The 23,504-nt window shown below is 43.5% G+C and overlaps 2 protein-coding genes and 1 long non-coding RNA gene across 4 annotated transcripts; all 3 read left to right on the top strand.

Moving 5' to 3' along the window:
* Positions 1-1,244: 1,244 nt before the first annotated feature.
* Positions 1,245-13,450, top strand: LOC124013362. 2 transcript variants are annotated; one of them, XM_046327662.1, is made up of 5 exons: positions 1,245-1,347; positions 1,443-1,501; positions 1,587-2,784; positions 12,676-13,224; positions 13,385-13,450. In XM_046327662.1, the coding sequence occupies exons 1-4, from the start codon at positions 1,325-1,327 to the stop codon at positions 12,869-12,871; spliced, it is 1,476 nt and encodes a 491-aa protein (XP_046183618.1). In that variant the 5' UTR covers positions 1,245-1,324; the 3' UTR covers positions 12,872-13,224; positions 13,385-13,450. The 2 variants fall into 2 exon arrangements, with proteins under 2 accessions (XP_046183618.1, XP_046183619.1); XM_046327663.1 differs by lacking the exons at positions 12,676-13,224; positions 13,385-13,450 and adding an exon at positions 3,493-3,558 and having other exon boundaries at positions 1,587-3,332.
* Positions 11,136-12,626, top strand: LOC124013363. The gene is made up of 3 exons (XR_006834853.1): positions 11,136-11,238; positions 11,334-11,392; positions 11,478-12,626. It is a non-coding gene; the product is annotated as an uncharacterized LOC124013363 (long non-coding RNA).
* On the top strand, positions 12,994-19,634 carry LOC124012235. The gene is made up of 4 exons (XM_046325711.1): positions 12,994-13,055; positions 17,548-17,577; positions 17,797-19,408; positions 19,569-19,634. The coding sequence occupies exons 1-3, from the start codon at positions 12,994-12,996 to the stop codon at positions 19,241-19,243; spliced, it is 1,539 nt and encodes a 512-aa protein (XP_046181667.1). The 3' UTR covers positions 19,244-19,408; positions 19,569-19,634.
* The last annotated feature ends 3,870 nt before the right edge of the window (positions 19,635-23,504 follow it).

The following is a 23,504-nucleotide window of genomic DNA, read 5'->3' as shown; positions in this document are numbered from 1 at the left end:
AAAACTATATATAATGAAATTTGACAAAAGTTTATTCATACAGGTCTTACACATGTTTAATTGACACAAAATCTAAAGAATTTCGAAAATCAGTCCAGAAAGCACTTTTTTAAGTGGGGTGATACGTTTTTGAAAAAATGTTCAATTTTTCAAAATTCTACTCTTGGGTCTTGACTTGTGTTACATTTGCAATATGAAAAATCACAGTGGAGCGCACTCGCCATCTGTTGGATTTTTGGAATGCTACACTTGGCATTTGCCATATGGCATTTGCAATCAACTTTGACTGAAATGACGCCGAATTGAGTGGTATGTTTCGTACGGTGTCAATGACTTCCCATTCATTTTTGTTTCTTATTCATCCCTTTACATTTGTGTGTATACGGTAGTTGTTTTTGTATAAGGTAGTTGAAATTGTTAGATTACTAGTTAGATTTTACTGCATAGTCGGAACTAGAAGCACAAGCATTTCGCTACACTCGCATTAACATCTGCTAACAATGTGTATGTGACCAATAAAATTTGATTTGAATTTTTGCAAACAATGAACAAAACAAACAAATCCCCTGTCAAGAGAATACATTGTACAAGTTAAATCACGTAAAAGCCAAGAGAGAAATTACACAACATATTTCACAAGCAGCAACTTTTCAGTAGATATGAAACACTTTTCCCCCAAACATTGCAACCAAAATGTATTTCAAAAGCTATATTTAAATGAAGTTCTACAGAACCCACAGAGGAGACAACGCAATAGCTGCCAGCTCGCTAACTTAGGCTGCTTTTACACAGGCAGACCAATTCAGATCCTTTTTTTACTCATTTGTCTTTTGACCAATCACATCAGATCTTTTCAAATCAGCTCTTTTTCAGAGCAGATCTGATTTGTCAAAAGACTAATTAGTGAAAAACAAGATCAGAATTGTGCTGCCTGTGTAAACGCTGCCTTACTGCCTTGAGTTGTTGATATATCAGCTGAGTGTATATTTATAGCCTGAACAGCCAGTTGTCATCACTGTTTGATTGATTGATCATGTTCATCTGCATGTCATTGTGGTGTCATAACGTTAGCCCTCTTTGTGTGAATTTCAAAAGTCTTTCCTTAACTCTTCGCGTCCTCTGTCCTCACCTTGGTTGTTTTCAAATCTGTCCGCTCCACAAAGACATACAGCTGAGAATGATCAATCAATAAGCCAGTGATTGGATGGCAACTGCAGGTTCAGGCAATAAATACACACCAAGCTGGTATGTCAACTAAGCATGGCAGTAAGGCACTGAGCTACTAATTGCTTTGTCTGGGCTGTTGGTGGTTTAAGGCTTTGATATGGCTTTTGGAATTAATTTGGGGTAAGATTCTTTGACCAATGTGTTTCAGGTCAACTGCAAGGTTGCTGCTTGTATTTGGAATGTGGATGTGTAATGGCAACTTCTTTTCTTGACAGGATTGTGTTCCTTTGCTCATTGTTTGCAGAACACTCAAGTTTTACATGGGCTCCACGTGGTAAGGCATGAACCCAAAACGTTGTCACTTTTGTCAGACCAACCTTCAAGTTTGGCACTGAATCTATAACTTCCCTTCTGTTTAGATGCCCAGAGAGTAAGAGGCTATGGGTTTTCTGGCTCTTCCAGAATGGAAGTTGAGCAGAGGCAAACAGGTGGCAGCTATCCCCAGGATCAATTCAGACCAGCCTCTCACACTTCTGGTTCGGTCCAGAGTGAAGCTACTTACCGCGGGACTGGATACAACACACTCGGAGGCTTTGCTCCAAGCTCCCTCCAGCCAGCCCCAAGGGGCTCTGGATCTATCCCCAGCAGCTTTACCTCCGCCCAGACAAAGGGTAAGAGGACCCGTGCCAAGAATACTGACATTAGCCTCTCTGGTTCTATAGCCAGTGGATCCTCTGTCACCCACAACAAGCATCAAACCAAGGCCAGCAGAACCTATGGTCAAAGTGTCACTGACCCCAGTGCATTAAGGCCAGTTTCAAGTTGGGAGGTAAAGAGAATCCAGGCCAACACTCTTCGTACTGTACAGCCTCTCTCCGGCAGCTCTGGACTAGTCCAGAATCCTGATGTTGTGTTTAATGTCCAGAGTAGAACTGCCTCTAACCTGAAACCATCTACTCCTAACTATGGCTCTACCCAGAGTGAATTCAAGTTCTCCACCTCCAGACAACCCAACCAAGGCCTTGTCCAGACTCTGAGTAGAGGAGCCCCCAGCCTCTATGGTCAAACTGCCACCCACACCACCTCCCTCACCCACTATGTCCAGGACCTGAAGCAAGGGAGCAGCTTCCCTTCCCTGGCTTTCAAGGGACCAATGGAGATCTCTGCCCGGTCAATTTCCACTCCTGACCGTGAAGTTCCCTCAAGTGGTTCTTCACAAACTTCATTTAGACCAGGTCCTCTGAGTTTTGGTTCTACTGAAGGTGGGAGTGCAACAAACAGCTACAAGCCTAGCTTCTCCCAAGATGTCATGGAATACCAGAGCAACTCTGCCAGTAGAAGTGTTTCAACTTCCAATCAATATGCCCAAACCTCTGGCCAGAGAATAGATGGAGCCTCTACCTCAAGTCGCGGCATGCCCACTTCTAGCCTGGCCTCTCGCTCCAGTCTTTTCGCCCCAGCTCTACAGCTAGTGGAAACTCCTATGGCGCCTACAAGCCTGGCTCTGACCTTGGTGCAACACCAAGCCAAAGCCTGTTTACCTCTAACCAAGGTGGAAGGGGTTCAACATACAGCCAGAATCTCCTTGCAAAACCTGCCCAAGGGAAGTACGGACAAATGTCTGCTCAGTGGGGAGCTACCAGCCCAGCTATGCTGCCAGTAGTGGGCCAGTCTCCAGCCTCTTCAGTTCTACCCAGGCTGCCAGTTCTTCAACATTCATCCAGAATGCTCCTGCCACAGCCCAGAAGCCAAGTGGCTCTAAACCTGTCCCCAGTCAACGCTATCAGCCCAGCTATTTGTTCAATGCAGTGAAGTCCAACACTAGCTCTGCCAGACGTCCCACCCAGAGCCTCTTGTCTAGCAGCTATGGCCCTACCCAGAGCAGGACCAGCAGTGCCAGCTCGATCAACCCTCGCCGCTTTGCCCTGACCATCATGCACAGCATCCCAGAATTGTACGGGGGATCTACAATCCACCGGCTCAAAGACTCTACTCGGTAGGAGTACTGCCTCCCCTAGCCACTCAACCCAGCTCTTCAAGTGTCAGCAAGCCACAGCCAAACCACTATCTGCCAAGCAGAAAGGCCCTAGCACAACCTAAATTGAGTCCAGAGCTTTAGGGGAGTCCAGAACATGATGAAGTGGGATCTGTAGCCACCAGTTGAGGTGAGATTTCAGTTTCTCTGTATTTTTATGCCATTTGGGCTGTTTAGGTTTACATAGGCAGTTCATTGATCTTTTTGCGATTGGCTCAGTCAAAAGATCAGAATTTGGTTGCCTGTCTTTGCTTTCATGTATGCTTGTTACTAATCTTTTTGTCTTCTAGGTGCTGTGACCTGGAAGTGTCAGGACTTCTCTACTTCAATTGTTTTAAATAAAATTTACTAATACATATTAGTCTTTATCTAATTGTTTTCAGAAAAATGTTTTGAATGCCTTGTTGTGGTAGTTAGGTTGCTTGTTCCAGTAGAAGAAATGTTGGCTCTCTGGCATTTGACAGGATCTTTTGCATCACTGGACCTCTGCACTCAATGAGCCTGAATCAGAGTTTTGGGCCTGATGCCCTTAATATTAATGGTGACTCTAATGCTCTTGCTTTCTATCTCACTAAACCCTCCTGAAAGTTCTCTGAAGTATTTCATTAACCCCCCCCTCTCCAAAAAAGTAAATGAACGTTTTTTTCCATTGTCTGATCATCCAGAAAATGACAAACTACTTGTCACATACGCTGACTACAAGTGTGAATTTTGCCATAATGTTTACTTGCAAGCCCCTTTCATTTTTTAAAATGAATTGTTCAGCAGTCTTATAGCTTGAGATGCCATTAAGCTGTTGAGGAGCCTTTTGGTCCTAGACCTGGCACTCCGGAACCGCTTACCGTGAGGTAGCAGAAGTTTAACTTGGACTGCAACCGATCTGGAGGCTCTTGATGGTGCAGCTGTAAAACCTTCTGGGGACCCATGCCAATTCTTGTCAGTCTCTTGGGGGGGGGTTGTCGTACCCTCTTCACGACTGTCTTGGTATGTTTGACACATGAGAGTTCTTTGGCGACGTGGACACCAAGGTACTTAACTCTCGGCCTGCTCCATTACAGGCCTGTTAATAGGGGCTTTTTCCTGTAGTCCACGATCAGCTCCTTAGTCTTGCTCATGTTGAGGGAGGTTTTTCTGGTACCACTCTGCCAGTTCTCTGCCCTCCCGAAAGGCCGTCTCGTCGGTATCAGGCCAAACATTCCTGTTACTGAGCTCAGCTCCATGTTTCAAAATGAGCGCTACATCTTGCCTCGTATCTTATGTTAGCATAGCCAATATACGTCTAAGAATATGACTGTCAGAAAGGAAACAGGAATAGCAGCATTGTCATTGGAGTATTTGCATGTGTGGGTTCTATAATGGAATTTCACCTTGCAAACCTTGTACCCAGAATGTCACTAGCTGCTTGTTTGTGCCTGCTTGACCAATCTGAATCAAACATCACCAGGTATGCTCCATATGGAGACACAGGACACTTTTTCTCTCTTGCTCTTCCCCACCAGTCTGGTAGGTGTCAATCTGATTGATAGGGATCATTACTGTCCCCTGCTGGAAGCGTGTGAGCAGGAGTAGCCAGTGTGTGCCATCAGGCCCCCTATCCATGATGAGGATATCTGTCACAATGTCACACTTTCACCCTCACGTCTTATCAGACACATGGCACTGCTAACCAGCCTGGATTCAGATAGTATTAAAAATCATTCCATGTCTTCAGCTGGGCTTGGCTCAGTGGAACTAATCAAATATTCCCAAAAGTACAAACCCATATCCAGATCCCATGTCTGCCTAGATGCAGATTGTTCCCTTGGGTTCTAGATGTTATAATATTGTTGACACATTTGTCTTTTACACTGAGGTGAATGACTAAGCCGGGAAGGGCACACCAGTTTGTCACAGTAAAATAAACAGAGAGAGAGAGCAACACCTCGCATGCATTGACCATCCATGTGTGGTGGCTCAAATCAAAGATGCTATTACCTGCCAGAGGAAGTGGAGGCACAGACATCCTTTTTTAGGAGCCGTTTCCTTTCCTCTCTTTTTCCATAACGCCTGGCAACACTCATAAGAAAGAAAAAGAAAGAGAAAAATAACGTTCACGCAGAATACAGAAATGTAAAATAAAATACAAATAAATCTTTCATTGGCATCAGCAGAAACGATCTTGTTGACAGGACCTTTAGACAGAGGGTAGATTTGCAGGAAGAGGAGAAAGGTGTCTTAAATCATACTGAAAATGAGTTCTATTAATCAACAAAGGATGGAGGTGACGCTTCTGTTCTCTCTAATGGGAGACAACACTCTCCTCTCTATTCGTCAGGCCATTCAACAATCTGCTTCACCCATGATATTTCATCATCATAATAAGCATACAACGTACTTATTGGCTTTATTGGCATGAGAAACATATGTTTACACTGCCAAAGCAAATGGAATAGACAATAAACAAAAGGAAATAAACATTTCTTTCTAATTTGCATTCATTTCCTGCAGGTCAGAAATGTTCTGGTCTGGTGTTCTACTTTTTATTTCATTTTATTTTACTTTTATTTAACTAAGCAAGTCAGTTAAGAACAAATTCTTATTTACAATGATGGCCTACCCCAGCCAAACCCTCCCCTAACCCGGACGACGCTGGGCCAATTGTGTTTACTAATACCACAACTAATAGGTAATGCGGGGGCTGGGGCTTTCTGCTTGGCAGGTGCAGTGTGTTTTGGCTGTGGCTTGCTGGCACTTGAAGAGCTGGGTTTGGAGTGGCTAGGGGAGGAGGCACTACTTCGAGGCGACAGACACAAGCTCCACCGTAGTATTCTGAGATGTTGTGGATGGTGGCCAGGGCGAAGCGTTGAGGGGTGGTGGAGGTGCAACTGCTAGTCCCACACTGGGTAAGGCCATAGCTTCTAGAGTAGAGGCTTTGGGTAGGGCCGCCGGCAGACCTAGGGTTGGACTTCACATACCTTAAGGGAACATTTTGACATTTGCCATATGGTTAGTGAGAAAGTCCACATTGCAAATGTACGGTCTCTTACTAGACGTCCGACAACATTTCTAAAATTGGCGGACAGCGTCGGGCCGTGCAGCAGGGCCGGATCTTCCAGGAAGTAATCAAACGAAGTCTCTCGGACATTCGGTTTTCGTTTAATAAAACGTTCAAATTTTGGTCATTTTTCCGCTGTCCCGGTAAATCCCACAAGAGGACGAGTAGAATCATATTGCAAATGTACAAAACATCACCAATCACGACGTGGCCTTATCTCCTAAACGGAAAAGACTTCGAAGAAGAAACTTGGTGAGCATAGGTATTGGCATAATGGGCCTTTGGCCCCGAACAAGACGGCGTCCAGGCCTCAACGGGATTAACCTCATCAGTCGACCCTCTACTTTTTCGAACATTCTGTTAAAAATCGCGCAACATTTCAGCGCCCTGCTACTCATGCCAGGAATATAGTATATGCATATGATTAGTATGTGTGGATAGAAAACACTCAGACGTTTATAAAACTGGTTAAATCACGGCTGTGACTTTAACACAACGTGCGTTTCATTGAAAAGTGCAGGAAAATCTGATCACTGAAAGTGGAAAAATATATCCATCCGCCGCTTCAACCCATTGTTATGGGCGAAAGACATTAAATAGGGCTGAGGTTGCAGTACCTACAGCTTCCACACGATGTCAACAGTCTTGTCATTTGCCAATTCTTTGTTTCTTGGTCAAACGAACAAGAGACAGGCTTTTTCTTCAGGTCTCCGACCGGATATTTTGGTTGAGAAATACACGGACAGTATTTCAAGACGGACCCCTATAGAAAACACTTTGTCTCGTGATTAATTTGATCGCTTATTAACGTTTAAAGTTGCATTACAAAAGTATTTCGAAGTGTTTTGTGAAAGTTTATCGTCGACTTTTTGAATTTTAAAAAATGACGTTACGTTATGAAACGCAATTTTTTTCCGTTTATCACACAGTCTTCATAGATCGATATCTAGGCTATATATGGACCGATTTCATCGAAAAAAATACCCAATAGTGATTATGGGACATCTAGGAGTGCCAACAAAGAAGATGGTCAAAGGTAATGAATGTTTTATATTTTATTTGTGCGGTTTGTGTAGCGCCGACTATGCTAATTATTTTGTTTACGTCCCCTGCGGGTCTTTTGGGGTGTTACATGCTATCAGATAATAGCTTCTCATGCTTTCGCCGAAAAGCATTTTAAAAATCTGACTTGTTGCCTGGATTCACAACGAGTGTAGCTTTAATTCAATACCTTGCATGTGTATTTTAATGAACGTTTGAGTTTTAACTAATACTATTAGCATTTAACGTAGCGCATTTGCATTTCCAGAGCTCTAGATGGGACGCCTGCGTGCCAGGTAGGAGCAAGAGGTTAAAGGTCAAAAATGAAAATAGAGCAATAATGTCTCTGCTTCACATCAAAGTAAATGAACCTAAGTTACAGATCCAGTTGCAGCTTGTTCAGACAAATCTTTTTGAATTGTGTTTCCGAGCTATACGATATTTCTGTGATTTTCTATGATTTTCTGAAATAACACATACTCATTCAACCCTCTGTAAATAAGTCTGTTCTTAGCATAAAGACTTAAAACTCAATATTATATAAGTGCCTACCCCAAGGAGGATATGTGTTTACTTTCAGCTTCCTGTGTAAAGTGCCGTAAAATGTTGTCATAGGTGCTGTTTCGAAGGGTTAAAAAGGTCAGATCTTTTCAAAACTTCATATGGGTTATTAGGCAACCGTAAATGAGGAAATGTTAATCAGTCATTTCTCCCAACAGATGTCAAAGAAAAACTCTGTCACACACACACACACACACACACACACACACACACACACACACACACACACACACACACACACACACACACACACACACACACACACACACACACACACACACACACACACACACACACACACACACACACACACACACACACACACACACGCAGCAAGGATGGAGTGACAAAGTGCGGTGCTTAAAGACACTCAGAGCCTGCAATGGTGTTATCATATCTCTAGGCTGTGCCGAGTTCAACGAGATGCCCCGCTAGACCGTAAGCTTGCTCGGTCTGAGCTCATAATGAAGCCTGGTCCTAAATTGCAGGGGCTTTTGGGTGACAGCGGGAGAACAGTTTGGGCTAGAAGCATTCCTGAGGTCCTCCCGATCGGTGCAAGCCTAAACTTGACCATGTGGCATTAACCCTTAAAAGTTAAAAGAAGATGTTTACGTCAAACAGTTTCCATTGACTTCTCTCCCCATAGTAATACATTGCCTGCACCACTAAAATCAACCTGAAGCCCATGTGGGTTATGAATGTCTTATGAACCTGTCTTCCATGACAATCCACCAGGCCACTATGAGGTCTACCTGTGTTGATTCTAAGCTTCCTGAAGCAACCGTAAGTGATTAAATTCACCCTAAAAGTGTTTTGATATACATAACCTGCAATTATGAAAATCACTGCATTCAACCCTGTGTAGATCAGTCAATTCTAAACATAAAGACTTAAAACTCAGGATTCTGTAAGAGCCTACCCCAATGAGGATATGTGTTCACGTTCAGCTTCCTGTGCCAAACGGAAGTGCCTTCAAATGGTGTCATATGCGCTGTTTCGAAGGGTTAAAAAGGTCAGATCTTTTAAAAACTTCATATGTGTGATTAAGCACCCCTCATGAACTGTAAATCAGTCATTTTCTCCAACAGATGTCAAAGAAAAGTTCTCTCTCACACACACACACACACACACACACACACACACACACACACACACACACACACACACACACACACACACACACACACACACACACACACACACACACACACACACACACACACACACACACACACACACACACACACACACACACACACAGCAAGGATGGAGTGACAAAGTGCGGTGCTTAAAGACACACAGAGCCTGCGATGGCATTTCCATATTCTCAATGCACAGTGCATTTGCAACATGATTCAACAGTGAAAAAACTTCACCAAATGGACGTGATGAAATCAACACAACGAGCGATGGAGAGGAACCACTATCACTGCCCGGCGATCTCGAGTTCATCAGGCCAGTCAATTTTGCATTTCTGCAGTATTTTTGAGCATGACAAATTTGCAATGGTAAATGCCCATTGAAACATGGGCATCACAAATTTGTGATGGTAAATGCACATTGAAACATACTGCAAATGCACAGCCGTGCACCTGGTGATTGGAAAAATGGTTTTTAATGCCATTACGGGGTAGCAAGGGGTCCACGGTTGGGTAGGGAGCACCCCCCACCCGTGCCCGTCCAATAGGGGGCGCCCCTTGTCATTTTGGACGTTTTTCAAAAAATCATAAAAAAACAACAGTCCCACTTCTCCCTCATCATACATGACAAATAGACCATCTAGGTTGATTCATGGCTTAACATAGTGCTATATATCATTTTGGCAGTATATAAATGCCTTTTGGACATGGTTCACTGACTTGTGGGTTTGTAAACCGACTTCCATTTATCGTACATGGCAAATGGACATAAAGATTTGAAAGTGGCAAATCAGGGTGTTAATATTGCATTTGGACATTTCTTATGGCATTTGGCAAACAAAATAAAACAGTGACTTTTGACTTCCTATGAATTCATATTGCAAATGAACAAAAAAATATGCCCTATGGACAAGTTTAAAAACTATATATAATGAAATTTGACAAAAGTTTATTCATACAGGTCTTACACATGTTTAATTGACACAAAATCTAAAGAATTTCGAAAATCAGTCCAGAAAGCACTTTTTAAGGGGTGATACGTTTTTGAAAAAATGTTCAATTTTTCAAAATTCTACTCTTGGGTCTTGACTTGTGTTACATTTGCAATATGAAAAATCACAGTGGAGCGCACTCGCCATCTGTTGGATTTTTGGAATGCTACACTTGGCATTTGCCATATGGCATTTGCAATCAACTTTGACTGAAATGACACCGAATTGAGTGGTATGTTTCGTACGGTGTCAATGACTTCCCATTCATTTTTGTTTCTTATTCATCCCTTTACATTTGTGTGTATACGGTAGTTGTTTTTGTATAAGGTAGTTGAAATTGTTAGATTACTAGTTAGATTTTACTGCATAGTCGGAACTAGAAGCACAAGCATTTCGCTACACTCGCATTAACATCTGCTAACAATGTGTATGTGACCAATAAAATTTGATTTGAATTTTTGCAAACAATGAACAAAACAAACAAATCCCCTGTCAAGAGAATACATTGTACAAGTTAAATCACGTAAAAGCCAAGAGAGAAATTACACAACATATTTCACAAGCAGCAACTTTTCAGTAGATATGAAACACTTTTCCCCCAAACATTGCAACCAAAATGTATTTCAAAAGCTATATTTAAATGAAGTTCTACAGAACCCACAGAGGAGACAACGCAATAGCTGCCAGCTCGCTAACTTAGGCTGCTTTTACACAGGCAGACCAATTCAGATCCTTTTTTACTCATTTGTCTTTTGACCAATCACATCAGATCTTTTCAAATCAGCTCTTTTTCAGAGCAGATCTGATTTGTCAAAAGACTAATTAGTGAAAAACAAGATCAGAATTGTGCTGCCTGTGTAAACGCTGCCTTACTGCCTTGAGTTGTTGATATATCAGCTGAGTGTATATTTATAGCCTGAACAGCCAGTTGTCATCACTGTTTGATTGATTGATCATGTTCATCTGCATGTCATTGTGGTGTCATAACGTTAGCCCTCTTTGTGTGAATTTCAAAAGTCTTTCCTTAACTCTTCGCGTCCTCTGTCCTCACCTTGGTTGTTTTCAAATCTGTCCGCTCCACAAAGACATACAGCTGAGAATGATCAATCAATAAGCCAGTGATTGGATGGCAACTGCAGGTTCAGGCAATAAATACACACCAAGCTGGTATGTCAACTAAGCATGGCAGTAAGGCACTGAGCTACTAATTGCTTTGTCTGGGCTGTTGGTGGTTTAAGGCTTTGATATGGCTTTTGGAATTAATTTGGGGTAAGATTCTTTGACCAATGTGTTTCAGGTCAACTGCAAGGTTGCTGCTTGTATTTGGAATGTGGATGTGTAATGGCAACTTCTTTTCTTGACAGGATTGTGTTCCTTTGCTCATTGTTTGCAGAACACTCAAGTTTTACATGGGCTCCACGTGGTAAGGCATGAACCCAAAACGTTGTCACTTTTGTCAGACCAACCTTCAAGTTTGGCACTGAATCTATAACTTCCCTTCTGTTTAGATGCCCAGAGAGTAAGAGGCTATGGGTTTTCTGGCTCTTCCAGAATGGAAGTTGAGCAGAGGCAAACAGGTGGCAGCTATCCCCAGGATCAATTCAGACCAGCCTCTCACACTTCTGGTTCGGTCCAGAGTGAAGCTACTTACCGCGGGACTGGATACAACACACTCGGAGGCTTTGCTCCAAGCTCCTCCAGCCAGCCCCAAGGGGCTCTGGATCTATCCCCAGCAGCTTTACCTCCGCCCAGACAAAGGGTAAGAGGACCCGTGCCAAGAATACTGACATTAGCCTCTCTGGTTCTATAGCCAGTGGATCCTCTGTCACCCACAACAAGCATCAAACCAAGGCCAGCAGAACCTATGGTCAAAGTGTCACTGACCCCAGTGCATTAAGGCCAGTTTCAAGTTGGGAGGTAAAGAGAATCCAGGCCAACACTCTTCGTACTGTACAGCCTCTCTCCGGCAGCTCTGGACTAGTCCAGAATCCTGATGTTGTGTTTAATGTCCAGAGTAGAACTGCCTCTAACCTGAAACCATCTACTCCTAACTATGGCTCTACCCAGAGTGAATTCAAGTTCTCCACCTCCAGACAACCCAACCAAGGCCTTGTCCAGACTCTGAGTAGAGGAGCCCCCAGCCTCTATGGTCAAACTGCCACCCACACCACCTCCCTCACCCACTATGTCCAGGACCTGAAGCAAGGGAGCAGCTTCCCTTCCCTGGCTTTCAAGGGACCAATGGAGATCTCTGCCCGGTCAATTTCCACTCCTGACCGTGAAGTTCCCTCAAGTGGTTCTTCACAAACTTCATTTAGACCAGGTCCTCTGAGTTTTGGTTCTACTGAAGGTGGGAGTGCAACAAACAGCTACAAGCCTAGCTTCTCCCAAGATGTCATGGAATACCAGAGCAACTCTGCCAGTAGAAGTGTTTCAACTTCCAATCAATATGCCCAAACCTCTGGCCAGAGAATAGATGGAGCCTCTACCTCAAGTCGCGGCATGCCCACTTCTAGCCTGGCCTCTCGCTCCAGTCTTTTTCGCCCCAGCTCTACAGCTAGTGGAAACTCCTATGGCGCCTACAAGCCTGGCTCTGACCTTGGTGCAACACCAAGCCAAAGCCTGTTTACCTCTAACCAAGGTGGAAGGGGTTCAACATACAGCCAGAATCTCCTTCCCTTGGGCAGGTTTTGCAAGTACGGACAAATGTCTGCTCAGTGGGGGAGCTACCAGCCCAGCTATGCTGCCAGTAGTGGGCCAGTCTCCAGCCTCTTCAGTTCTACCCAGGCTGCCAGTTCTTCAACATTCATCCAGAATGCTCCTGCCACAGCCCAGAAGCCAAGTGGCTCTAAACCTGTCCCCAGTCAACGCTATCAGCCCAGCTATTTGTTCAATGCAGTGAAGTCCAACACTAGCTCTGCCAGACGTCCCACCCAGAGCCTCTTGTCTAGCAGCTATGGCCCTACCCAGAGCAGGACCAGCAGTGCCAGCTCGATCAACCCTCGCCGCTTTGCCCTGACCATCATGCACAGCATCCCAGAATTGTACGGGGGATCTACAATCCACCGGCTCAAAGACTCTACTCGGTAGGAGTACTGCCTCCCCTAGCCACTCAACCCAGCTCTTCAAGTGTCAGCAAGCCACAGCCAAACCACTATCTGCCAAGCAGAAAGGCCCTAGCACAACCTAAATTGAGTCCAGAGCTTTAGGGGAGTCCAGAACATGATGAAGTGGGATCTGTAGCCACCAGTTGAGGTGAGATTTCAGTTTCTCTGTATTTTTATGCCATTTGGGCTGTTTAGGTTTACATAGGCAGTTCATTGATCTTTTTGCGATTGGCTCAGTCAAAAGATCAGAATTTGGTTGCCTGTCTTTGCTTTCATGTATGCTTGTTACTAATCTTTTTGTCTTCTAGGTGCTGTGACCTGGAAGTGTCAGGACTTCTCTACTTCAATTGTTTTAAATAAAATTTACTAATACATATTAGTCTTTATCTAATTGTTTTCAGAAAAATGTTTTGAATGCCTTGTTGTGGTAGTTAGGTTGCTTGTTCCAGTAGAAGAAATGTTGGCTCTCTGGCATTTGACAGGATCTTTTGCATCACTGGACCTCTGCACTCAATGAGCCTGAATCAGAGTTTTGGGCCTGATGCCCTTAATATTAATGGTGACTCTAATGCTCTTGCTTTCTATCTCACTAAACCCTCCTGAAAGTTCTCTGAAGTATTTCATTAACCCCCCCCTCTCCAAAAAAGTAAATGAACGTTTTTTTCCATTGTCTGATCATCCAGAAAATGACAAACTACTTGTCACATACGCTGACTACAAGTGTGAATTTTGCCATAATGTTTACTTGCAAGCCCCTTTCATTTTTTAAAATGAATTGTTCAGCAGTCTTATAGCTTGAGATGCCATTAAGCTGTTGAGGAGCCTTTTGGTCCTAGACCTGGCACTCCGGAACCGCTTACCGTGAGGTAGCAGAAGTTTAACTTGGACTGCAACCGATCAGGAGGCTCTTGATGGTGCAGCTGTAAAACCTTCTGGGGACCCATGCCAATTCTTGTCAGTCTCTTGGGGGGGGGTTGTCGTACCCTCTTCACGACTGTCTTGGTATGTTTGACACATGAGAGTTCTTTGGCGACGTGGACACCAAGGTACTTAACTCTCGGCCTGCTCCATTACAGGCCTGTTAATAGGGGCTTTTTCCTGTAGTCCACGATCAGCTCCTTAGTCTTGCTCATGTTGAGGGAGGTTTTTCTGGTACCACTCTGCCAGTTCTCTGCCCTCCCGAAAGGCCGTCTCGTCGGTATCAGGCCAAACATTCCTGTTACTGAGCTCAGCTCCATGTTTCAAAATGAGCGGTACATCTTGCCTCGTATCTTATGTTAGCATAGCCAATATACGTCTAAGAATATGACTGTCAGAAAGGAAACAGGAATAGCAGCATTGTCATTGGAGCAAGGATGGAGTGACAAAATGCGGTGCTTAAAGACACTCAGAGCCTGCAATGGTATTATCATAATCTCTAGGCTGTGCCGAGTTCAACGAGATGCCCCGCTAGACCATATCTTGCTCGGTCTGAGCTCATAATGAAGCCTGGTCCTAAATTGCAGGGGCTTTTGGGTGACAGCGGGAGAACAGTTTGGGCTAGAAGCATTCCTGAGGTCCTCCCGATCGTGCAAGCCTTGAAAGGTGTTTACGTCAAACAGTTTTCATTGACTTCTCTCCCCATAGTAATACATTGCCTGCACCACTCAAATCAACCTGAAGCCCATGTGGGTTATGAATGTCTTATGAACCTGTCTTCCATGACAATCCACCAGGCCACTATGAGGTCTACCTGTGTTGATTCTAAGCTTCCTGAAGCAACCGTAAGTGATTAAATTCACCCTAAAAGTGTTTTGATATACATAACCTGCAATTATGAAAATCACTGCATTCAACCCTGTGTAGATCAGTCAATTCTAAACATAAAGACTTAAAACTCAGGATTCTGTAAGAGCCTACCCCAATGAGGATATGTGTTCACGTTCAGCTTCCTGTGCCAACCGGAAGTGCCTTCAAATGGTGTCATATGCGCTGTTTCAAAGGGTTAAAATGGTCAGATCTTTTAAAAACTTCATATGTGTGATTAAGCACCCCTCATGAACTGTAAATCAGTCATTTTCTCCAACAGATGTCAAAGAAAAGTTCTCTCTCTCACACACCACACACACACACACACACACACACACACACACACACACACACACACACACACACACACACACACACACACACACACACACACACACACACACACACACACACAGCAAGGATGGAGTGACAAAGTGCGGTGCTTAAAGACACACAGAGCCTGCGATGGCATTTCCATATTCTCAATGCACAGTGCATTTGCAACATGATTCAACAGTGAAAAAACTTCACCAAATGGACGTGATGAAATCAACACAACGAGCGATGGAGAGGAACCACTATCACTGCCCGGCGATCTCGAGTTCATCAGGCCAGTCAATTTTGCATTTCTGCAGTATTTTTGAGCATGACAAATTTGCAATGGTAAATGCCCATTGAAACATGGGCATCACAAATTTGTGATGGTAAATGCACATTGAAACATACTGCAAATGCACAGCCGTGCACCTGGTGATTGGAAAAATGGTTTTTAATGCCATTACGGGGTAGCAAGGGGTCCACGGTTGGGTAGGGAGCACCCCCCACCCGTGCCCGTCCAATAGGGGGCGCCCCTTGTCATTTTGGACGTTTTTCAAAAAATCATAAAAAAACAACAGTCCCACTTCTCCCTCATCATACATGACAAATAGACCATCTAGGTTGATTCATGGCTTAACATAGTGCTATATATCATTTTGGCAGTATATAAATGCCTTTTGGACATGGTTCACTGACTTGTGGGTTTGTAAACCGACTTCCATTTATCGTACATGGCAAATGGACATAAAGATTTGAAAGTGGCAAATCAGGGTGTTAATATTGCATTTGGACATTTCTTATGGCATTTGGCAAACAAAATAAAACAGTGACTTTTGACTTCCTATGAATTCATATTGCAAATGAACAAAAAAAATATGCCCTATGGACAAGTTTAAAAACTATATATAATGAAATTTGACAAAAGTTTATTCATACAGGTCTTACACATGTTTAATTGACACAAAATCTAAAGAATTTCGAAAATCAGTCCAGAAAGCACTTTTTTAAGGGGGGTGATACGTTTTTGAAAAAATGTTCAATTTTTCAAAATTCTACTCTTGGGTCTTGACTTGTGTTACATTTGCAATATGAAAAATCACAGTGGAGCGCACTCGCCATCTGTTGGATTTTTGGAATGCTACACTTGGCATTTGCCATATGGCATTTGCAATCAACTTTGACTGAAATGACGCCAAATTGAGTGGTATGTTTCGTACGGTGTCAATGACTTCCCATTCATTTTTGTTTCTTATTCATCCCTTTACATTTGTGTGTATACGGTAGTTGTTTTTGTATAAGGTAGTTGAAATTGTTAGATTACTAGTTAGATTTTACTGCATAGTCGGAACTAGAAGCACAAGCATTTCGCTACACTCGCATTAACATCTGCTAACAATGTGTATGTGACCAATAAAATTTGATTTGAATTTTTGCAAACAATGAACAAAACAAACAAATCCCCTGTCAAGAGAATACATTGTACAAGTTAAATCACGTAAAAGCCAAGAGAGAAATTACACAACATATTTCACAAGCAGCAACTTTTCAGTAGATATGAAACACTTTTCCCCCAAACATTGCAACCAAAATGTATTTCAAAAGCTATATTTAAATGAAGTTCTACAGAACCCACAGAGGAGACAACGCAATAGCTGCCAGCTCGCTAACTTAGGCTGCTTTTACACAGGCAGACCAATTCAGATCCTTTTTTACTCATTTGTCTTTTGACCAATCACATCAGATCTTTTCAAATCAGCTCTTTTTCAGAGCAGATCTGATTTGTCAAAAGACTAATTAGTGAAAAACAAGATCAGAATTGTGCTGCCTGTGTAAACGCTGCCTTACTGCCTTGAGTTGTTGATATATCAGCTGAGTGTATATTTATAGCCTGAACAGCCAGTTGTCATCACTGTTTGATTGATTGATCATGTTCATCTGCATGTCATTGTGGTGTCATAACGTTAGCCCTCTTTGTGTGAATTTCAAAAGTCTTTCCTTAACTCTTCGCGTCCTCTGTCCTCACCTTGGTTGTTTTCAAATCTGTCCGCTCCACAAAGACATACAGCTGAGAATGATCAATCAATAAGCCAGTGATTGGATGGCAACTGCAGGTTCAGGCAATAAATACACACCAAGCTGGTATGTCAACTAAGCATGGCAGTAAGGCACTGAGCTACTAATTGCTTTGTCTGGGCTGTTGGTGGTTTAAGGCTTTGATATGGCTTTTGGAATTAATTTGGGGTAAGATTCTTTGACCAATGTGTTTCAGGTCAACTGCAAGGTTGCTGCTTGTATTTGGAATGTGGATGTGTAATGGCAACTTCTTTTCTTGACAGGATTGTGTTCCTTTGCTCATTGTTTGCAGAACACTCAAGTTTTACATGGGCTCCACGTGGTAAGGCATGAACCCAAAATGTTGTCACTTTTGTCAGACCAACCTTCAAGTTTGGCACTGAATCTATAACTTCCTTCTGTTTAGATGCCCAGAGAGTAAGAGGCTATGGGTTTTCTGGCTCTTCCAGAATGGAAGTTGAGCAGAGGCAAACAGGTGGCAGCTATCCCCAGGATCAATTCAGACCAGCCTCTCACACTTCTGGTTCGGTCCAGAGTGAAGCTACTTACCGCGGGACTGGATACAACACACTCGGAGGCTTTGCTCCAAGCTCCTCCAGCCAGCCCCAAGGGGCTCTGGATCTATCCCCAGCAGCTTTACCTCCGCCCAGACAAAGGGTAAGAGGACCCGTGCCAAGAATACTGACATTAGCCTCTCTGGTTCTATAGCCAGTGGATCCTCTGTCACCCACAACAAGCATCAAACCAAGGCCAGCAGAACCTATGGTCAAAGTGTCACTGACCCCAGTGCATTAAGGCCAGTTTCAAGTTGGGAGGTAAAGAGAATCCAGGCCAACACTCTTCGTACTGTACAGCCTCTCTCCGGCAGCTCTGGACTAGTCCAGAATCCTGATGTTGTGTTTAATGTCCAGAGTAGAACTGCCTCTAACCTGAAACCATCTACTCCTAACTATGGCTCTACCCAGAGTGAATTCAAGTTCTCCACCTCCAGACAACCCAACCAAGGCCTTGTCCAGACTCTGAGTAGAGGAGCCCCCAGCCTCTATGGTCAAACTGCCACCCACACCACCTCCCTCACCCACTATGTCCAGGACCTGAAGCAAGGGAGCAGCTTCCCTTCCCTGGCTTTCAAGGGACCAATGGAGATCTCTGCCCGGTCAATTTCCACTCCTGACCGTGAAGTTCCCTCAAGTGGTTCTTCACAAACTTCATTTAGACCAGGTCCTCTGAGTTTTGGTTCTACTGAAGGTGGGAGTGCAACAAACAGCTACAAGCCTAGCTTCTCCCAAGATGTCATGGAATACCAGAGCAACTCTGCCAGTAGAAGTGTTTCAACTTTCAATCAATATGCCCAAACCTCTGGCCAGAGAATAGATGGAGCCTCTACCTCAAGTCGCGGCATGCCCACTTCTAGCCTGGCCTCTCGCTCCAGTCTTTTTCGCCCCAGCTCTACAGCTAGTGGAAACTCCTATGGCGCCTACAAGCCTGGCTCTGACCTTGGTGCAACACCAAGCCAAAGCCTGTTTACCTCTAACCAAGGTGGAAGGGGTTCAACATACAGCCAGAATCTCCTTGCAAAACCTGCCCAAGGGAAGTACGGACAAATGTCTGCTCAGTGGGGGAGCTACCAGCCCAGCTATGCTGCCAGTAGTGGGCCAGTCTCCAGCCTCTTCAGTTCTACCCAGGCTGCCAGTTCTTCAACATTCATCCAGAATGCTCCTGCCACAGCCCAGAAGCCAAGTGGCTCTAAACCTGTCCCCAGTCAACGCTATCAGCCCAGCTATTTGTTCAATGCAGTGAAGTCCAACACTAGCTCTGCCAGACGTCCCACCCAGAGCCTCTTGTCTAGCAGCTATGGCCCTACCCAGAGCAGGACCAGCAGTGCCAGCTCGATCAACCCTCGCCGCTTTGCCCTGACCATCATGCACAGCATCCCAGAATTGTACGGGGGATCTACAATCCACCGGCTCAAAGACTCTACTCGGTAGGAGTACTGCCTCCCCTAGCCACTCAACCCAGCTCTTCAAGTGTCAGCAAGCCACAGCCAAACCACTATCTGCCAAGCAGAAAGGCCCTAGCACAACCTAAATTGAGTCCAGAGCTTTAGGGGAGTCCAGAACATGATGAAGTGGGATCTGTAGCCACCAGTTGAGGTGAGATTTCAGTTTCTCTGTATTTTTATGCCATTTGGGCTGTTTAGGTTTACATAGGCAGTTCATTGATCTTTTTGCGATTGGCTCAGTCAAAAGATCAGAATTTGGTTGCCTGTCTTTGCTTTCATGTATGCTTGTTACTAATCTTTTTGTCTTCTAGGTGCTGTGACCTGGAAGTGTCAGGACTTCTCTACTTCAATTGTTTTAAATAAAATTTACTAATACATATTAGTCTTTATCTAATTGTTTTCAGAAAAATGTTTTGAATGCCTTGTTGTGGTAGTTAGGTTGCTTGTTCCAGTAGAAGAAATGTTGGCTCTCTGGCATTTGACAGGATCTTTTGCATCACTGGACCTCTGCACTCAATGAGCCTGAATCAGAGTTTTGGGCCTGATGCCCTTAATATTAATGGTGACTCTAATGCTCTTGCTTTCTATCTCACTAAACCCTCCTGAAAGTTCTCTGAAGTATTTCATTAACCCCCCCCTCTCCAAAAAAGTAAATGAACGTTTTTTTCCATTGTCTGATCATCCAGAAAATGACAAACTACTTGTCACATACGCTGACTACAAGTGTGAATTTTGCCATAATGTTTACTTGCAAGCCCCTTTCATTTTTTAAAATGAATTGTTCAGCAGTCTTATAGCTTGAGATGCCATTAAGCTGTTGAGGAGCCTTTTGGTCCTAGACCTGGCACTCCGGAACCGCTTACCGTGAGGTAGCAGAAGTTTAACTTGGACTGCAACCGATCTGGAGGCTCTTGATGGTGCAGCTGTAAAACCTTCTGGGGACCCATGCCAATTCTTGTCAGTCTCTTGGGGGGGTTGTCGTACCCTCTTCACGACTGTCTTGGTATGTTTGACACATGAGAGTTCTTTGGCGACGTGGACACCAAGGTACTTAACTCTCGGCCTGCTCCATTACAGGCCTGTTAATAGGGCTTTTTCCTGTAGTCCACGATCAGCTCCTTAGTCTTGCTCATGTTGAGGGAGGTTTTTCTGGTACCACTCTGCCAGTTCTCTGCCCTCCCGAAAGGCCGTCTCGTCGGTATCAGGCCAAACATTCCTGTTACTGAGCTCAGCTCCATGTTTCAAAATGAGCGCTACATCTTGCCTCGTATCTTATGTTAGCATAGCCAATATACGTCTAAGAATATGACTGTCAGAAAGGAAACAGGAATAGCAGCATTGTCATTGGAGCAAGGATGGAGTGACAAAATGCGGTGCTTAAAGACACTCAGAGCCTGCAATGGTATTATCATAATCTCTAGGCTGTGCCGAGTTCAACGAGATGCCCCGCTAGACCATAGCTTGCTCGGTCTGAGCTCATAATGAAGCCTGGTCCTAAATTGCAGGGGCTTTTGGGTGACAGCGGGAGAACAGTTTGGGCTAGAAGCATTCCTGAGGTCCTCCCGATCGTGCAAGCCTTGAAAGGTGTTTACGTCAAACAGTTTTCATTGACTTCTCTCCCCATAGTAATACATTGCCTGCACCACTCAAATCAACCTGAAGCCCATGTGGGTTATGAATGTCTTATGAACCTGTCTTCCATGACAATCCACCAGGCCACTATGAGGTCTACCTGTGTTGATTCTAAGCTTCCTGAAGCAACCGTAAGTGATTAAATTCACCCTAAAAGTGTTTTGATATACATAACCTGCAATTATGAAAATCACTGTATTCAACCCTGTGTAGATCAGTCAATTCTAAACATAGACTTAAAACTCAGGATTCTGTAAGAGCCTACCCCAATGAGGATATGTGTTCACGTTCAGCTTCCTGTGCCAACCGGAAGTGCCTTCAAATGGTGTCATATGCGCTGTTTCAAAGGGTTAAAAAGGTCAGATCTTTTAAAAACTTCATATGTGTGATTAAGCACCCCTCATGAACTGTAAATCAGTCATTTTCTCCAACAGATGTCAAAGAAAAGTTCTCTCTCACACACACACACACACACACACACACACACACACACACACACACACACACACACACACACACACACACACACACACACACACACACACACACACACACACACACACACACACAGCAAGGATGGAGTGACAAAGTGCGGTGCTTAAAGACACACAGAGCCTGCGATGGCATTTCCATATTCTCAATGCACAGTGCATTTGCAACATGATTCAACAGTGAAAAAACTTCACCAAATGGACGTGATGAAATCAACACAACGAGCGATGGAGAGGAACCACTATCACTGCCCGGCGATCTCGAGTTCATCAGGCCAGTCAATTTTGCATTTCTGCAGTATTTTTGAGCATGACAAATTTGCAATGGTAAATGCCCATTGAAACATGGGCATCACAAATTTGTGATGGTAAATGCACATTGAAACATACTGCAAATGCACAGCCGTGCACCTGGTGATTGGAAAAATGGTTTTTAATGCCATTACGGGGTAGCAAGGGGTCCACGGTTGGGTAGGAGCACCCCCACCCGTGCCCGTCCAATAGGGGGCGCCCCTTGTCATTTTGGACGTCAAAAAATCATAAAAAACAACAGTCCCACTTCTCCCTCATCATACATGACAAATAGACCATCTAGGTTGATTCATGGCTTAACATAGTGCTATATATCATTTTGGCAGTATATAAATGCCTTTTGGACATGGTTCACTGACTTGTGGGTTTGTAAACCGACTTCCATTTATCGTACATGGCAAATGGACATAAAGATTTGAAAGTGGCAAATCAGGGTGTTAATATTGCATTTGGACATTTCTTATGGCATTTGGCAAACAAAATAAAACAGTGACTTTTGACTTCCTATGAATTCATATTGCAAATGAACAAAACAATATGCCCTATGGACAAGTTTAAAAACTATATATAATGAAATTTGACAAAAGTTTATTCATACAGGTCTTACACATGTTTAATTGACACAAAATCTAAAGAATTTCGAAAATCAGTCCAGAAAGCACTTTTTTAAGGGGGTGATACGTTTTTGAAAAAATGTTCAATTTTTCAAAATTCTACTCTTGGGTCTTGACTTGTGTTACATTTGCAATATGAAAAATCACAGTGGAGCGCACTCGCCATCTGTTGGATTTTTGGAATGCTACACTTGGCATTTGCCATATGGCATTTGCAATCAACTTTGACTGAAATGACGCCGAATTGAGTGGTATGTTTCGTACGGTGTCAATGACTTCCCATTCATTTTTGTTTCTTATTCATCCCTTTACATTTGTGTGTATACGGTAGTTGTTTTTGTATAAGGTAGTTGAAATTGTTAGATTACTAGTTAGATTTTACTGCATAGTCGGAACTAGAAGCACAAGCATTTCGCTACACTCGCATTAACATCTGCTAACAATGTGTATGTGACCAATAAAATTTGATTTGAATTTTTGCAAACAATGAACAAAACAAACAAATCCCCTGTCAAGAGAATACATTGTACAAGTTAAATCACGTAAAAGCCAAGAGAGAAATTACACAACATATTTCACAAGCAGCAACTTTTCAGTAGATATGAAACACTTTTCCCCCAAACATTGCAACCAAAATGTATTTCAAAAGCTATATTTAAATGAAGTTCTACAGAACCCACAGAGGAGACAACGCAATAGCTGCCAGCTCGCTAACTTAGGCTGCTTTTACACAGGCAGACCAATTCAGATCCTTTTTTTACTCATTTGTCTTTTGACCAATCACATCAGATCTTTTCAAATCAGCTCTTTTTCAGAGCAGATCTGATTTGTCAAAAGACTAATTAGTGAAAAACAAGATCAGAATTGTGCTGCCTGTGTAAACGCTGCCTTACTGCCTTGAGTTGTTGATATATCAGCTGAGTGTATATTTATAGCCTGAACAGCCAGTTGTCATCACTGTTTGATTGATTGATCATGTTCATCTGCATGTCATTGTGGTGTCATAACGTTAGCCCTCTTTGTGTGAATTTCAAAAGTCTTTCCTTAACTCTTCGCGTCCTCTGTCCTCACCTTGGTTGTTTTCAAATCTGTCCGCTCCACAAAGACATACAGCTGAGAATGATCAATCAATAAGCCAGTGATTGGATGGCAACTGCAGGTTCAGGCAATAAATACACCCCAAGCTGGTATGTCAACT

This window comes from Oncorhynchus gorbuscha, linkage group LG24 (genome assembly GCF_021184085.1).
Source record: "Oncorhynchus gorbuscha isolate QuinsamMale2020 ecotype Even-year linkage group LG24, OgorEven_v1.0, whole genome shotgun sequence".
Taxonomy (NCBI): Eukaryota; Metazoa; Chordata; class Actinopteri; order Salmoniformes; family Salmonidae; genus Oncorhynchus; species Oncorhynchus gorbuscha.
Note: the sequence above shows the minus strand (reverse complement) of the source record. Positions and strands in the feature narration are given on the sequence as shown.